The 16,884-nt window shown below is 58.4% G+C and overlaps 2 protein-coding genes across 9 annotated transcripts in view; both read right to left on the bottom strand.

Moving 5' to 3' along the window:
• Positions 1 to 603: 603 nt before the first annotated feature.
• Positions 604 to 9,554, bottom strand: GRM2 (glutamate metabotropic receptor 2). The gene is made up of 5 exons (XM_069561700.1): positions 9,105 to 9,554; positions 5,820 to 6,657; positions 3,231 to 4,306; positions 1,407 to 1,587; positions 604 to 1,180 (listed from the first exon to the last, which is right to left on the bottom strand). Exons 1-5 carry the CDS (start codon positions 9,552 to 9,554, stop codon positions 1,107 to 1,109), a joined length of 2,619 nt encoding a protein of 872 aa, XP_069417801.1. The 3' UTR covers positions 604 to 1,106.
• Positions 9,555 to 14,005: 4,451 nt separating this feature from the next.
• The window catches only part of TEX264 (testis expressed 264, ER-phagy receptor), a 31,306-nt gene continuing 28,427 nt past the window's right edge, over positions 14,006 to 16,884 (bottom strand). For all 8 annotated transcript variants that reach the window (XM_069561099.1, XM_069561093.1, XM_069561095.1 and 5 more), the window contains one exon: positions 14,006 to 14,600. In XM_069561099.1, coding sequence (XP_069417200.1) covers positions 14,305 to 14,600 — 296 coding nt within the window. In that variant the 3' untranslated portion in view covers positions 14,006 to 14,304. The remainder of the gene's footprint in view (positions 14,601 to 16,884) is intronic.

Genomic DNA, 16,884 nt, shown 5'->3' on the forward strand with positions numbered 1-16,884 from the left:
GGCCGAGCCTGTGTCTCAGCGCCCTCTGCTGGTAAATCTCAGACTGCAATCTCGGGGGCTGCCCGAGGACGCTGGGCTCCACCATCCAACAGCTGAGAGAGTTCCTTTAGGGAGAGAGAAAGGCCTCTTCTCCCTCCTTTTATCGGACTAACAGCAGATGGCCTCTTCAACTCCCCTCTCTGCCCCACCTCATCCTTCCTCACGATGCTCAAGCCTCCTCTTGCCTCCTCTTGGCTCCCTCCACCTCAGATGTCCAGCCTGGCTCTGCACTGACCAGAGGCTCCTCAAATGCTAGGCAGGAGCCAAGGGTCACAGTCAGCTGCCGCTCCTGCTACACCGCTCGCACTGCCCAAGTTCTACCCTAGACGGCCAGATGAGCTTGTATCCATTTAAACCTCCCATCCTCACCCCAGTGGTGCTTTGGCCAGTCTGTGGCAGCTCGTTTCAAGGAAGGATGACTTATTCATTTTCTGTCTCTCCATCAGGCAGGATTCGGTCCTCCTAGCACAGGCACAGAGCAGAGTGAACAAATTCTAGCAAAATGAAGGCTGAGGGGCTGGGGCGGGGATGAAAGGACCTCCCTGGATCAGAGGCAAGGTGTGATTTTCTTTTTTTTTAATAAAGACACTTCATTTACAGATAATACAAAATAAACCACAGGACAAACTACTGTGCAGGGGGAGGGACAGCCCCTATTTTAACCCCCCTCCCTATCCCGAAATAAGTTATATAAAAAATTTAAAAGGCCCTAGAAGGAAGGAGGGGTAGGGCTGGAAGCACCTTTGCTGATTGGGGATTTGGGGCCTGCAGTCCTCAGCCAGTCTATTCCAGGGCAGAGCAGACCCTGGCTCGCTCCCTTCCAAGTCCTGGGCCTGGCAAGGAGGGAACACAGCTACAAGGGTAGTTGGTGGTCATTATTGAGGCTCCCAGGCCAAGGATCCCGGCATCTGACTCTAAAGGGTTGGAGTAAGGGTGGCAAGTAGCGCTGGGGGTGGGCACGGGGTTGGCATTATTGCAGTGCTCCAGCCATCTTCCTCCTGGCCCTGGACACGGATCTGCACCAGGTTCTGGGGAGCAGCCATGTCAGGGAAGGAGTGTGGGGATCCTCAAAGCGATGATGTTGTTGAGTCCACCACCTCGCGGCCGTTGCAAACAGTGGGGACAAACTGGGAGCCAGACCCTAGGAAGAGGAAACTGGAGGTTGGGGCTAGTCCCGAGGCCCCTTCACAGTCGGTGGGCATCAGGGAGGCAGGACTGTGGGGAACAGCTCACCACCCCCCACCACCCCACTCCTGTTCAGCCTCATCTAGGGGGCACTCCACCCCCAGCTAAGGAATCTCAGCAACCCAGGAAGTGGCCCCCATGCTGAGAGCTGGGGTGGGGGCTTCTCACAGATGGACGCTGACCTTGGCCGAGGCTGGAGCTGGCTCTGGCAGCAGCGCTGCCGAAGCGGCTGGTGGGCGTGCGGTGGCTGACCACGTTCTTTTGCGGCTGAAACAGGATGATGTGCAGCTTGGGTGCAAACAGACAGCCGAGCACCACAGAGCCACTGAGGCTGACCGACACGCACATGGTGGTGGTCTGCACCTGCAGTGGGAGAGGTCAAGGATGAGTCTGTCCCACGGGCCTGGCCCTGGCCCCAGGAACCCTCCCCGGGTGGTGGGGTAGGGAGCAGGGGAACCAAAGCATCCGGCCCTGGGCCTTAGTCCATTTGCCAAGCCCCAGAGACTTTTCAGGAAGGTTGGGCACAGTCCCAGCATCAGCCTCAGTGCACTGTCTTCCAGGAAGACCAAAATTCTAGCTGTGGGGTTAGGCTGAACACGCAAGGTGCATGTATGCATGGGAGTGTTTGTGCAGGCATGTGTGTGTGTAGGGATGCAGGCGTGGAGTGCTGGCATGTAATCGCGTGTGTATCTGTACGCGGGCGTGTGTGCAGGGGTTGGTGAGAGTGTGCAGTTGTGTGTCAAAGTGTAGGATGCATGTGTACAGATGTGTGTAGGTGGGTAGATATGGATGCATGCCAGCTGTGCACTTGTGTGTGAATGTGGGGATACGTGTGTGCATGCGTGTTTGGGATCGGTGTGTGTACCTCCCGTCTGAGTCCTTAGCCACTTATGACTGGCATGCAAGTGCAAATGATATGCAAATGCAGGCTGAGTCACAGCAGATTCCCTCCCCAGCTCCAGCCTCCACCGCCCAGGCGGGTGGTCCAGCAGGTGCTCGAGCAGCCAAGCCCAGCTGGCCCTGGCCCTGCCCACTGTACCTCTGTCCTGAGGGATGGGGCCTTTGCAGGGGCTGTGGCCTCGATTTTCCTGCTCCTTTAATTGTTAAGATTGTCAGCTCAGACCCTGTTCTATACTCTCATGCTGAGTGACCTAAGGGAAGGGATTGAACCTCCCTCAGTTGCCATTTCTTCATCTGTAAAATGGGGAGAGCCACGGAATTTACTCCAGAGTGACGAGGACCACCCAAGACTATCCTCTTATTGTTCAGAGCGCCCCTCACCTGTCACCTCCTCGGAAAGGCCTTCCCTGAGCGCCCCATCTGAAGCAGCCATTGTCCCTTGAAGCTGAGCAGACCGTGGAGGATTCAGTGCCAGTTGGAATTTTGCTTGGAAGCCACCAACTGGGGTACAGTTTTCACCTGCTTTGACCTTCCCGAACTCTACATCCCAGATCACCTCCCGCTCCTTGCTTCACCTTCCCTGACTTCCCTGGTTTCATCTCTCAACCCCAGAGTCACATATCTCCGGGGGTGCCACGTCACACTGCCCAGCTCCGAGGGGCCTCAGAGCATCGCACCTCTTGGAGCTGCTGGCTCCACAGCCCTGCCCTGTCATTCCCATTCCTGCCTCCTTCTCACCTCTGCCTACCTTTCCACCATGTACACCCCCCACTGCAACTCAGGGAGGCAGAGGGGAGGGCAATGCAGACCCTCTGTTCCAATCAGTTTCCGTATTGACTGTCCTCCCCACCTCCAGCCTACCTATTCCAACCTGACTGCCCTGCAAAGTTCAGTTCCAGGACTCCTTCTAGGCCCCACTCAGCCTTCCCACCTTGCCCTCCAGTCCCAACTGGGCCACCATAAGCTGTGAGCTCCTGGGTGAGCATTTAACCTGTTGGAGCCTCAGAGTTATCAGAAGACTCAATGAGGTACCAGGAAACAGAAGGTCCCATGTCCTGCTCTGCCCCCCTCTCCCACCTCAGCCTGCCCTGGAGCAGGTTGCTCACCCGGTAGTCACTGGAGGTGACATAGAAGATGGGCAGGAAGGCCAGCCAGATAATGCAGGTGGTGTACATGGTAAAGCCGATGAACTTGGCCTCGTTGAAGTTCTCGGGGCACTTGCGGGTCTTAAAGGCGTAGAGCGTGCAGAGCGCAATGAGGAGCACGTTGTAGGCCAGCGAGCCCAGCATGCTTGCATCGCGGTGGTTACAGCGCAGTGTCACTACCTCCCGCCGCTCAGGGGCTGTCTCCTTGCCTGTGCCCGGGGCCTCCACCACCAGCCAGGTGGCCACGATGAGCAACTGGCCCGAGATAAGGGCCAGGCAGATGGCCACCTGCGAGGCAGGGCTGATGAAGCGCGGCCGCTGGGCTCCCTCCCGGGCCCCGCCGAATATGCGCGCGATGCGGTTGGTCTTGGTGAGCAGAGCTGAGTAGCAGACGGAGAAGGCAGTGCCCAGACCGAGGCGCCTTAAGGTGCACACCGCTGTGGATGGCTTGGCGATGAAGATGAAGGTCATGCAGTAGCAGAGGAAGACGCCGCCCAGCAGGATATAGCAGAGCTCTCGGCCCGAGGCCTTGACCACGGGGGTGGCGTTGTGCCTCACGAAGACACCCAGCACAAAAAGGGTGGCCAGGGCGCCTAGGCAGGCGATGGTGACAGGTCCCACGGCCCAGGCGTCGCCCCAGCGGATGTATTCCTGGGGCAGCTCGAAGCAGCCGGTGAGGCTGGCGTTGGGCCAGTAGCCCAGGCCACAGTCGGCGCAGGTGAACTCGTCCAGCCGGTACTCATAGGGCTGGCAGGGAATGCAGAGCCAGCAGCAGCCCTCCCCCGGCTGCACGCTTTTCACCTCGTTCTGGAGGCAGGGCTCACTGCAGCGGGAAGCGGGCAAGGGGCCGGCTGAGGGTGAGGCCCAGGGGATGAGGCTGGTGTCCAGCGTCAGGCCTTCTGCCCAGTAGCCCACCTTCTGGTAGCGATAGCGCCCACCGCCTGCCCGCAGGTAGGTGAAGATGTTGTAGCGACCAATACCGTCCCCAAAGTGGTCGAAGCGGACCTCGCTGTGGGTGTCAGCTGGGCGGAAGGGGGCTGGGGTTGGGGAGGGAAGGAAGAGAGGGTTGGATTGGTGGATCATCCTGATGTGACCTCAGCCCTAACATGGAACCCAAACCCCAGAGCTGAAGTCAGTCCTTGTCCTTCTGATCCTCTCTCCAGCACAAAAACCTGCCTAACCTCAGCCATTTTTCTAAATGAGAGGCCTAAATAAATAACAGACCCCAACCCCAAGCCCCAAACAGAACCCCAGCCTTAAAGCTCAGGCATCTCCACAAACCTAATGCCCACACCAACTCAACCATGACTCCCAAAACCCAGTCTTAGACCTTCCAAACCAAACCCCAACTGTATCCCAAAACACACCACAGCCCTCTCTCCAAACTTAACATGGAGACCCCCAAAAGCTAAACTTGACCTTAGGTCTAGTCCTGGTCCTACTTAATCCCATCAGTGATATCTCCAGCTCCAACCCCTGACCAGTCCTAACACTGATTGCAGTATAAGCGAATCCCAACCTCAGTGGTCATCTGGAACCACTGATGTTTACCAGAATGTGCTTGGCAGGCAGCTCACAAATCACTCCACTCCCCACCCCCATCCCCCTGTGATCCTCACATCGCCCAACCAGGCTGAGAAGGCAGGGACCCCATCATTCCAGGTCCCAGTGACTAATGGCGTTCAAGTTAGCAGATGATATGCTTAAGATCCCATGGTGAATGGTGCAGCCTGGAGTCAAATGCAGGTCCCCCACGGCCTCTACTCTTTCTACCCAGTCCTTGAAGTCCTCAAAATCCAACATGAGCCCTACTATAAATTCCACTTAGCCCAGAGGGCTAAATTTAGCCTTGTTCTAATGTCAACCCAATCAGACCCAAATGCAACACTAACCCCCAGCCTGACTCTCCCATAACTCTGAATGTCAATCTTATAGGAATTTCTACTCTTCTTGATCCTGATCCAGAGCTCCAAGCTTTGTCAGCCCTGGCACCCTCTCTCGCTGTTCCTGCAGTCATTCTTTCTGAAGCACAGTGATGACCCTGTGGCATTTATTTTTCTTGAAGCTGGAACTTTTATTAAGGTTACTTTTGGTTTGAAGAGACCATGGCCACCTCGAGTGGAAAAGCAAGATTAGGAATAGAAATTTTCCTGGAAAATAGAGGGTCATCCTGATGTACCTTTATTCTCACGCTCTCTGATATCCTGCTGCCTGACAATGGGCTTGAGGTCTCCCGATCCTACTCCCTGCATGATAAAGAGGCAGGAGATAGAAGGCAAGGCCCAAGCAGGAAGCAGAGACCCTCACAGTGCAGAGCCAGGCCAGGTGTCTACTCTCTGGAAGAATCTCAGGAAGTGGCACCTCAGGTCTGGATCCTGTTGGAGTCCTCCCTGCCTGGCTGGCCTTGTCCCAACTCTGACACCAGCCCTTTGGGTAAGTCCCTGACTTGCGGTGGGCTGTATTTTCCTAGCCATGTGCTAGAACCTGAGGGCCTGCTCCCTTTCACCCTCCGAGAGCCAGCAGCCTGGTGGACCTGGCCGGCACCATTACCATCGAACTTGACGTTGAGCACGAAGTCTTTGTAGAGGCGGCGCCCGTTGACGGGCCGCATTGCATCACAGAGGCGGGTGGTGTTGGGGCAGAGGGCACGATGCATGTTGTGCAGGGCATGGGCCATGGCGTACACAGCATTGACCACAAACATGATCTTGGACTCTTGCTCAAAGGGCACGGCCCGCAGGGAGTGAGCCGCACAGTCTTGCTGCCGGAAGCTGCAGTGGAACCTCTGCTCCCAAAATTCACGGAACCAGGGGTTCCGGCTGTTGTTCCATGGGTCCAGGCTCTGGAAGTAGGAGGCAAAGTCACTGATGGGGTAGGAAGCCAGCTCTATGGTGATGGCGCCTTCAGCAGCACCCTCACTGCCTGCCACCACGCTCTCCAGGGCCCCCCAGCCATCGCTGGCAACCCAGGTGAAGCTGGCATTGAGGCGCTGGCTGGCAGCAAGGAGCTCGCGGGCGTCCTCGGAGCGGGTGAACAGGACAGCCACACGGGCACTGGGCTTCTGCAGCAGGGCTCGCACCACGCCCTCGAAGGCCGCGCGGCTCATGGCGCGGCCCACCTTCTCCGAGGTGGCGACGCAGATGTTGCGGGCGCGGGCCTCTAGCTCAAAGGCTTCGATGCCTGTCTCGCCATAGTCACCCTCGGATGCCACGGTGGATACGTAGGTCCAGTTGAAGAAGCGGAGAATCTCAGCCATGGCTTTGGCTTGGAAGAAGTCGGGGGGCACCGTGCGGGCAAAGTAGTCATAGCGGGACTTATCACTCAGCTTGGCACTGGTGGAGGCATAGCTGATCTGAGGGATCTGAAATAGCCGCAGGAGGTTGGCCACCTGCAGTGGGGTGGGCGGGGTGGGGGGAGTGGTTGAGAGGGCAAAGATAGAGACAAAGTCAAATGCTAGAGACGGCTGTGCCCCTCAACCCAGCTATCAGACTTTGGGATCAAGTGCCCATGTGGTCATCTATGTCATGATGTCATGATGTCTCCCTCTCTCCAAAGACCTACATTGTCTTGATGTGTCTTCCCCCTGGGGGCAGCAAGTTTTCTGTCCCTTCCTAAGGGCTCAGAAAGACCTAGGGCCAAGGCACCGTGGTCCTGAGCCACACTTGAACCCCTCCCCTGTCTCCCTTCAGATGCACAGCTGTAGCAAAAGGAGAGAGCTAAGGAAAAACCTAAGTCCTGAGTGGAGATAGGTTATCCGTTGGCTGCACAGGGAGGAGGCACTGGATGGCCTCTGGGATGCTTAGGGGTCTTAAGCTCTCTATCCCAGAGTCAATGCTGATGGGATGATGGAAAGAGAAGGAAAAGGCTCCCCAAAGAAGGAAGACTAAGATTTGAGAGCCCAAGAGTGGGTCTCTATTGGATGCCTGAGCCAGAAATTAACAAGGCTTCCTGCCTACCTGGCAGCCAGTCTCTCACCCCCAGATCCCTGGGATGTGCCCCTAAGAGTGAGGTCCAGCCAAGAACCTGGTGGCATGGTGGGTGAGAGCAGGGCATGGCCCAGGTTCCACAAGAGGGAGTCAGGTCCTGTGTTTGCAGCTGGGACATAGACATTTACTCGGGCAGTGTCAGCGCCTTCCCTCTACTGTCTGACTCTGCGCCCCTGGGCAAGTTAGGAAATTCCCTGAACCTCAGTTTCTCATTCCTGCCTTCCAAGGTTGCTGAGCTGATTAAGAATATTGATGTACATGAAGCCACAGTGCCTGGAAGATGATAGGGATTTCGGCGAGAGAGAAGGGCTAGTAATGTGGACGAACCATTGCAGAGAGGTGCAGCTGCAGGATAAAGGACTGAGCCTTGTTTTGACCCAGACAAGGAAAAAGCAGATGGACGCTGAGCTGTGGGTCCTGCTGCGGGAGTCAGGCAGCTTGGGGTGAGGCAGAGGTAACTGGGCTCCTGGAGGTAAATACAAGGGGCCCTGAAAAGAATTGTGCACAGGGGGTGCTGGGAAAGCACCCCAGAGGCCCCTGAAGACATCAGCAGTGGGAGGCTGCCTCCCCATCCCTGCCCCTAGCTCAGACTACAGATGGAGGTGCTGGTGCAGCCACGCCTGTCCAAGCTACCACTGGCTACATCCAGCAGCAGGCCCAGCAGAACCGGTAATTCATTCCCTGCATTAGGGGTATGAGCAGGCCTCCCTCCCCACCCCAGGCCAGAAGCTGCCTCCCTGGTTCAGACTCCTGCTTCCTCTCTCCTAAATAAGCATTCTGGGTCAGGGGTCCCGGCCTGGCTTCTGATGGCAATGTCCTCTGCTGGCATCCTCGAGGCAGCTGAGGCCCCTAGACGAGGCCCTCCTTGCGACTCCCAACACCAATCTCAGCTCTGGCCTCATCTTCCAGCAGCCTAGGCTGGCACTAGACAGGTAAGGGTCCAGGCAAGAGGTGGAACCCAGTCAAGGACAAGGAGGATCCCCCTGGGCCGCAGCAGCCAGGTGCGCCAAAGGCCATCAGTTGTGCCTTCTGCTGACCCCTTGTGGGAAGAACAGGAGGGAGGGCCTGGGTCCCTCCCCCTCACCTGGTCATCCTGCACTTACTGCAGATCCTGGGGTACCCTCCTCCTCACTTGCACACACATCCTGCTTCTCTTCCTTCTGGGGCCCCCTCCCGTTTCTCTTCTCTGGGTTGCTCTTGATTTCTGTCTCCCGCTTTCCAATACACAGAGAGATGATCTGACAGTCCCCGAGGTCCTTGGCTGAGAGCCCTACGTTCATGTCTCCATTTTATGAGCACCTGGACTTGTGGCCTGCCTCTCTCTAAGCCTCAGTTTCCTCATCTATAAAGTGGCTTAAGAACAGCAGCAGCTAATATTGGTTACACTCTTATGATCTGCCAGCCCCCTTGATTCACGCTTTGCATGTGTTACCTCATTAAATTACCACCACACCCCTAAGAGTGGTAAGCATTATCCCATTTTATAAGGATGAAACTGAGCTTCAGAAGAGAGAAATAATGCCCAGAGTCACACAGTGAGTGGGAAAACCAAGATTCAAAACTAGAGTTCTGACACAAAAGGCCTGGCTATTAAGCTTCTTAGGGCTGTTTAACATCAGATGTGTGTGTGTGTCTTGGAAGTGGGATGTTTTTCTTGCATAATCTCTAAAACTTGACCCCCACTTTTCCACAGGGGCACTCTCTTAGACTTCTTTGAAAAGCTACTCAAAGGAAGCCTCTAGTCCTCTTCCAGTGCACAGTAACCCAGAGTCCCTGCTCAGCTGGAATTCCAGGTGCCCGCCCCCTCTGGCTTCCCTGCCCAGCCTCCATGTCAACAGCCCCCATGTACCTGGATGGAGACATCGCTGTAGGAGCCGCCAATGACACCAGTGATGGCAGGGGGGGCATCACCATGGGTGGCATAGGAGCCGTCAGGGCAAATGTGGCGTGAGCCGTCGGCACCGCGGCTGAGTGAGGCCCGCACAAAGTCAAGTGCCTGCTCCAGAGCATGCGTGTCCTTGGAGCAACTGTCGAGTATGTGCGCACCCAGGCGCACTCCTGGGAGCAGACTCGGGTCACGGTTGATACGATCCAGCGCAAAAAGCATGGCCTCCAGACGCTGGATGCCGCGATGTTCATTGACAGGGCCACACTCCTCTGCTGGGCCACCCTTCTGATGTACCGGAAACAGCCCACCCAGAACCAGGTCCCCCTCCAGGGTCAGCACCTTCTTGGCTGGGCCTTCAGCCACAGCGCCCCACAGCAGTAGCAGAGCCAGGAGCCCAAGCAGTGATCCCATGGCCCCAGAGGGGATGGATGGGTCCGGCAGACCTGGGCCTCCAGGGGAGGAGGGCAGAAGCAGCAAAAGCAAAGAGAGGTGGAAATAGACCAGGAAAGGACAGACAGGAAGAGGATGAGGAGGGACCCAGCTCCTGCAGAGAGAGAGACAGACAGACAAACAGGTAGGGAGAAGTGGAACTTGAGAGTGGCTAGCCCTTCTGACTCTGCTTCCCCTAAACTTCTTTCCCAGGGACTGAGGAGCCAGGGAGAGGTGGTGCCCGTAACTAGGATGAGAAGCTCCTGGGACACCCCTTGGCCTGTCCTCCAGTCCTGCCTGGATCTGGGGTTGGAGATGGGCTCTGCGCTCATCCTAAATTTAGCAGAGGTAGAGGAACTACACAGGGTAGAGGCCCAAACAGAAAACAGAAGACCCAGAAGAATGTCCAGCACCCTGCACAAACCTCCTGGGACCCCAAAGTCAACAGCTTTGCAGCAGAAGGTCACAGTTAAAAACTTGGGGGTCCAGTCCCCATCCCTGGGTTTCCAGAGAGGAGCCATTGAGGGCTGAGAACCCACCAGGGAAGCGGGAAGGAAGAAGCTCTAAATGGTAGTCTCGAACTCTAGGGAAGCTCAAATGTGTACCCAAGGTTCCCAGCCTCTCCTCCTGACTGAGGAAGTAAATAGAGACTCTGGGTCTTGAAAGTTAGACAGCGAGGTAGAGAGGCTGGCCCCAGGGAGGGACACTGAAGTGGCCACAGGTCCTAAGGTCAACAGGGAAAGTAGATGTGAGTGTGTGTGTGTGTCAGGGGTGGTGAGCTCTACTCAAAATCTCAGAACAGGGTTCAGGGTGAGACTTTTGGACACCTTAACACTATGTATATAGACTGCCATTTGAGACTTTTTGCCTTCGTTTTCTCTTCAATTCACAACCAAGCAGAGAAGTCACCACCTCCAATCTCCCTGTCCTTGGCCTCAGGGCCCTGTTCACCCTGGCCCTCAGAGACTCCTGCCTCCCTCTTCCACTCTGCACCCCATCATTTGTGCCCCAGCTGCCCACCCAGACACCCATGCCACACAGGCTTTCACAATAGCACAGGCTCGGGCAGGCTAGGAGAGGGAAACTGAGCCTGCAGAAGGGCAGAACTAGTCCAAGGACCCCACGTCCTGGCCACAGAGACAAGGGCTCTTCACTTGGCCCCCTCAGCACCCCAGGGTTACTCTCCTGCTGGGGCCAGGCCAGGGGACCTGTGATCCTGTGCATCCCCAGAAAGAAGCAGCTCAAGCAGGCAAACGAGAGAGAGGTAAGCATGAAGACCAACACAGATGGGGGCACAGACCCAGTGGGAGCTGAGTCCAAACGAGTCAACCACAATCCTCCCACAGGGGTGGCTGAGACCAAAGCTCCAACAGGGACAGAACCTTGACGGGGAGAGAGAACCTCAGAAGCAGGGCAGCCTGAGAGCCTGGGCCACAAAATTTGGGGAGATGGAGCCTGAGAGGCTGAGACAGACAGAGGCACAGACAGAAAGACTGACCAAAGGACCGAGGGATAGGAGGAACGAGGGAGCAAAATGCAGGGCATGCGATCTTTGGGGAAGAAAGGCGGGACGCCTGGGGCTGCCTTCCCGCTTCCCGGAGCTCCTGACTAGCGCTGTCTGGATGCCCTGGCCAGTCCCTGCCCCGGGCGCTCCGGAACTCGAGAGCCCGAGGGACCCCAGGATCGATACGGTCGGTGGCGGCCGCAGCAGCACCCGGCTTACCCTACCTTGCGCGCTCCGCTCTGGCGTGGAGAAAAACCGAGCGGAGCGAGCCGGGGGCACGGGGTTCCAGCTCCTGCTGGCTCGCTAGCTCGCTCGCTCGCTGGCTCGGCAGCTCTGCGCTCTGCCCGCCCGCTCGGCCGGCCGCTTTCAATCGCTGCCCGCCCCGCCCCCGGCCCCAGCCCGCCCCCAACCCCTCCTCCGTCCCTCCTCACTCCCGATCTCCCGCGCCCAACCCGGCCTCCGCCTCCCTCCGTACGCCTGCAACACTCCCCTGCTCTTCAGGAGCACCGGCCTGACGCTGTCCACCTCGTGGTGCTGAATCCGCGGGCTCTCCTGCCCTCTGCTAGAGCAGGTGCCTCGGGTCCCCTCCGCCCCAAGTCAGACTGAGTCCTAGAAGACCAGCGAGCATGAGGCACGCGGCTGGGAAGGTCACTGAGCCCAGTGGGGTGCGCACAGTGCTGTGGGTTTCCATCTGTGAGAGCGGGAAGGCTGGCTCTCGGGTTGTGGGGTGCCCCTAGGGGATAGGTAATGGGGCACGTGGGACCAAGTGGGAGCGCTTAGCCTGCTGCCTCCCTGTCCTCACGTCCCTTCTCCCTACCCACTCCCATACTGCGTTCCCATCCACATGCCAGGGCTGGGGTTAGGGCATGTCTTCAGCCCCGACTAAGAGCTGGGGCCTGAGTCACTAGAAGGAAGAGATGGAACGAGAAGGGGTCGGGGGAGGGGGGAAAGGGTCAGAGGAAGATGGAACCTTCCCTTCCTTCCTGCAGATGACCTTTAAAGCCATTATACCCCCCTACACCCCCCAACCCTGACCTCCCCTGACCTCTCCACGAATCTCGACTCTCATGTGTAAAGGGTATTAATGGCAAAGAGATAGCAAGCTTGGGTGGGGGGTGGGGTTGCAGGCCCAGGGACTTAGGGTCAATCCCGAGGGACAAGCTGGGGCCAGCAGGGGGATCTGGGAGGGGAGGGGGCTGGGGAAGAGGCTCCTGAAACTGGCGGCTGTGTAGGAGGGAGCGGTAGCAGGAGCTGGAGCCCACACAGCGGGGACAGCTCTGAGAAGACATTCTTGACTCTTGTTCCCTCCTGCAGCAGAGTGAGAAAGGATGCCCCTGGGTAGGGGCCAGGGATAATCGGCATCGCCAGACTATACTGAAGGATTTGGGAAGGTGGGGTGCTGCACCGAGATGTAGCCCCGGAGCCACTCTGCACACACGCTAACTAGCATGTGCGAGCCGCACAGGGTCTCTCAACATGCGTTCCCCAGGCGCTGCCCTCTCCTCCACAGGTGTCAGGAGAGGCAAGGCCAGCTCGGGCGCAGGTCTGTGAGCACACAGCACATCCAGGTGCCTCTGGTACACACAGCTACATGTGGGCTCGGGGGATTCTCACCGAGGAAGGACAGGCTTTTTCCCTGGACACAGAAGCCCAACGCCCCACTGCTCTGGAAAGCGCACAGCTGCGCGACAGACCAACATATCAAACCCAAACTCCACTGCTAATGGGAGGGGAGGTGGCAGCAGAATAAGGGTGCAGAGCTGTCAGACAAGGCCTCGGAGACAGACATGCTGTCTTCACTTCCTGCTGCTCTCACCCTCTCCAGCTGTCTCAGCGCAGCTGCTCCCTGGGGTCCGTGAGCGATGGGCCAGGTCCCTGGAGCAGAGGGGTTGACAGCAGCGGGGTACTGAGGTGAGGGGACTGCACAGCAACCCCAGCCCACCCACCAAGGCAGCCACGCCAAAGACATCGGGCCTTAAACACAGCGCAAGCCCGGGTGGCCTGGTGTGTAGCCTGCAGCAAGTGAGCCACGTGGCCCTGCTGCAGCACATGGACATGCAGTTACACACCCAGCTGTGCACATGCACGCGCACACCCAGCCTTACATGAAGAGCTGCACGTGTGCACACGGCCGCACACACAGCATTACATGCACACACACAACTGTACGCACAGACACAGCTCTACACGTGGACACAGCTGTCCACAGGGACATGTCCACATATATATGGCTAGTCACGGACACACAGCTGCAGAGACCTACTACAGCTTTATATGTGGACAGAGAAACACACAGCTTTCCACTTGAACACACCCCCACACACAGGCAGCTGTACACACATAGCTTATACGGACAAGCCCTGAGTGATGGTTCCAAACAGCCAGGTTCTCACCCCTGTAGCACAACTGCACTTAAGACACTGCGCACAGCAGCACATGCAGAGTCACACCACCATCCACACAGAGACAGCCACGCCCTGGACCACTGCCACCTGACCCACCCGCGGTTACACATAAAAACCGAAAGCACGTGTGCGCCTGCACACGTGCGGGTACACAGGCACTGGCAGGGGTGTCCTCACCGGCTGGGCAGACGGCCGGGGTCAGCACCTGAGCCGTGGACACGAAGGCGCCCCTCTGTGGCAGGCAAAGGCGGGGGGAAGGCACCCGAGGGTCAGCTTTCACGCCCCTTGTCCCGCCTGGCCTGCTCTCCTGAAGCCTGGGGGAGACCCTGGGGCTGCTGCAATGGAGGAGCAGCTGTCAAGGAGAGCTACACAGGAGGGGCAAAGGGCCTCCAAGTCCCCCACCCCACCCCGGCCCAGGGCAGCAGGGCACCTTCCTCTTCTCAGGTCGGGGGTGCTCCTGCCCACTCCGGGCCTATCTGCACAGGACTCCCCAAGGGGGAACAAACACACAGCACAAATCCAGGTGAAACCAAGAAAATCATTTTTTTTTTATTCCGGGTCCCGGAAGCTCAACGTGAATCTGAATAAAAAGATGTAACAGAGGTGGCAGCCCCAGGGGCTGGGTGCAGATAACAGTCCTGGGTCCCCTGGCTCTGGGGGCCGAGAGGACAGTGAGGAGCAGGCTTGGCCAGAGGCCTGGGGCGGAAGAAGTCAGGGCTGCGTGAGAGCCCTGGCCCCAGCCTAAGGCCGGGAGGTGGAGGAAGAGGACTGCAGAGATGCTCAGTTCCTTAGCAGCGGCGCCACAGGGTGGTGCAGGCCGCGGTTACTCCTCACCCTTCTCCGGGGTACTGGGCTCCCGGGGCCACTTGGGAGCCCCCAGGGGCTCAGTCTCAGGGCTGAGCCGTGGCTCCCCCAGGGCTCCCTCGCCCTCCAGGTCAAGCTCCTCGAAAGATGAGCCGCTGGCACCCGACTCGCTGTAGCTGTGCTCGCTGCGGGTGTCGCCATCGTCCCAGCCGCGGCTGGGGGACATCCCGGGGGACAGTGTGGCCGCTGAAGTGTCCCGGCTGCCAGGACCCAGCTCCAGGCTCACAGAACTTGTGTCGCTCATTGTGTCAGCACCTGGAGGGGGAAGGGGGGCTCAGGTTAGCTGGGACCCCCACCCTCTCCTCCAGGGAGAGGACTGAGGCTCTCTGACCAGCAACAGCGACTCAGCCTGCACAGTGTGCTCATGAATAATAAAGCTGCCCCAGGCTCAGGAGGCTCGTTCCCGCTGCCCTCTGCCCTGCCTGGGGGTCCATTGACAGGGCAGAGCCAGAGAAGAGGGGCCGGGTGGGGTGGGGGGGCGGGGGAGGAGGTCAGCCTGCTGCCCCCGAGCCCCCAGCAGCCCATTAAGGACCCTTCAGCCCTGACCTGAGGAGCTGAGGGTAGAACAAAGACTCCAGTAGAGTCCCCTCCTCCACTTCCCCTTTCAGGCTTGGAGACGGGTTTGTCCAAGGCCAGAACGCTGCCCAGGAGGCCCGAGGACAGGGGAAGGGACCAGGAGGCCTGCTCTCCTGTGCCGCTGCCCACACGCAGGGCTCCCCAAGGGGCAGCCGTGTCCCTGCCCCTGGCCCGCACTGAGCCCCAACTTGAGGAGGATGCTAAGGGAGGAGTTTGATGAAGAAGTCCTGAGAAATTCTCAACAACCAGTTACAGGGGAGGAGGGTGTGGGGATGAAGCATTTTAAGGACTTTCTTCCTCTATGCCTGGGTCACCCCAGAGGAGCCCTTACCCATCCCCAACTTCTAGTGGCTCCTGAGCCCCAAAGCAGCAGGAGGGGACCACGGAGCACTCTGCTACCTGCTGGGGAGCCCTGAGATCCATCCTAGCCTGCTCCTCCCATCCCCAATACATCCTCTGGGCCAGGTTCATCTGCCCTCTTCTGGAGCAGCCTCTCAATTCATCTCCTCAGACCAGAGGCACCAAAAACGGCTGGGGGCGGCAAGGAGAGGCAGAGAGCTCAGGCCCACTGTGTGCAGGAATTCAGACAAACAAAAGGTGGACATGCCTCCCTTCCAGTGGGAGAGGGAGGGGGCAGCAGTCAAACATCACAGAAGGTGAGGGGTGGGCCAGCTTCCGCAGATCCTGTCTCCATGGTGATGGAGCCCCAAGCCCGGCACAGCTGGGGACTGCTTAGCATTTGGACTTGGCCTGGAACTTTCACTGAGCCTCAGCTGGGGCTCAGGGTGGGTATGTGTAGGGGGTCTACTTCCTAAGCCTCCTCGGCCCCTAGATGACTCTGGGCCCTACTGCAGGGATGAGGTGAGCCCTGCAAGGGCCAGGTTGCTGGCCCAGGGCCCTAGTCTTGCTGGGGCCTCAGTCCTGGCTCCCAGGGTGGAGGCATTCATGAGTGAGCCAGGACAGGTCCCTGAGTTGTGGGTGGTTCTCTCTGACCCTGGGGCAGGACAGCAGTCCCTCTTTTTCTCCTTAAATGATGACTGGTGCCCCAGAGGCTGCAGGCCTGAATGGAGCAAAAGAGGGGAGTAATTTCTCCCTGGCCCCAATAAGTTTAACCTGCCCACATAGCCAATGGCTCTCTAGGAACCCAGGTGTGGGGACCCACCTGCTTGCCAGCTGCCTGCCTCCTCCCTCTCCCAGCCCCTTGGCTACCGGTGATCAAAGGAGGAGCCCAGGGCTGCCCCTTCAGGCCAGCCTGCCAGGGGAGAACAGGTCCCGGGCACATGTGGACACCCCGACTAAGGAGTGCAAGGCAGGGAAGGGACAGCCCTCCAGCTCCATCAGGGTCTGTGCAGGAGCAAGTCCGAGTCCTGGGCCTGTGTCTCCGGGCAGGACAGGCCAGACCAGGCATGGCAGCACCCAAACCCCCCAGGCTGCTGAGGCAGAGAATGAAGCTGCCACCTCACACCAGTCCCTCTCTCCTCCACTGCCCACAGCCAGTGCAAGGAGATCAAATATTCATCGCCTCTCTGGAGCTAAATAATACATCAATGTAATAACAGGCAGAAGGCAGTTAATCACCCCTTTCACCTCTGAGCCCAAGTGGGGGCCACAGCAGGGAGGCAGAAAGGGACAGGCCAAGTCTCGGGCAGCCAAGCGCCCACCACACACCACAGTGCAAGCGGCATGCACCTGGCAGGCGGACACCCAGAGTCCACCCCAGGTGCCAGGGCAGACCCTGTCAGAGGTGGGCAGACCTCTGGCCCCCAACTTCAGGGAGTGGGCGGGCAGGCTGGTAGGGAGGACAGGCCGAGAAGCTGGGGGCGTGGTAGCGAGGCTGCAGCCAGCTGGAGTGGGTGCCAAGTAGTCCTTCAACACCCCTGGCAGGCAGTGTTTGGAAGGGGAGCTGGGTGGGTGGGCCAAGGAGGCGGGTGCGGGCAGCAGAGGGAGGTTGAAGGAAGGTCAG

This window comes from Ovis canadensis, chromosome 19, assembly GCF_042477335.2.
Source record: "Ovis canadensis isolate MfBH-ARS-UI-01 breed Bighorn chromosome 19, ARS-UI_OviCan_v2, whole genome shotgun sequence".
Lineage (NCBI taxonomy): Eukaryota > Metazoa > Chordata > Mammalia > Artiodactyla > Bovidae > Ovis > Ovis canadensis.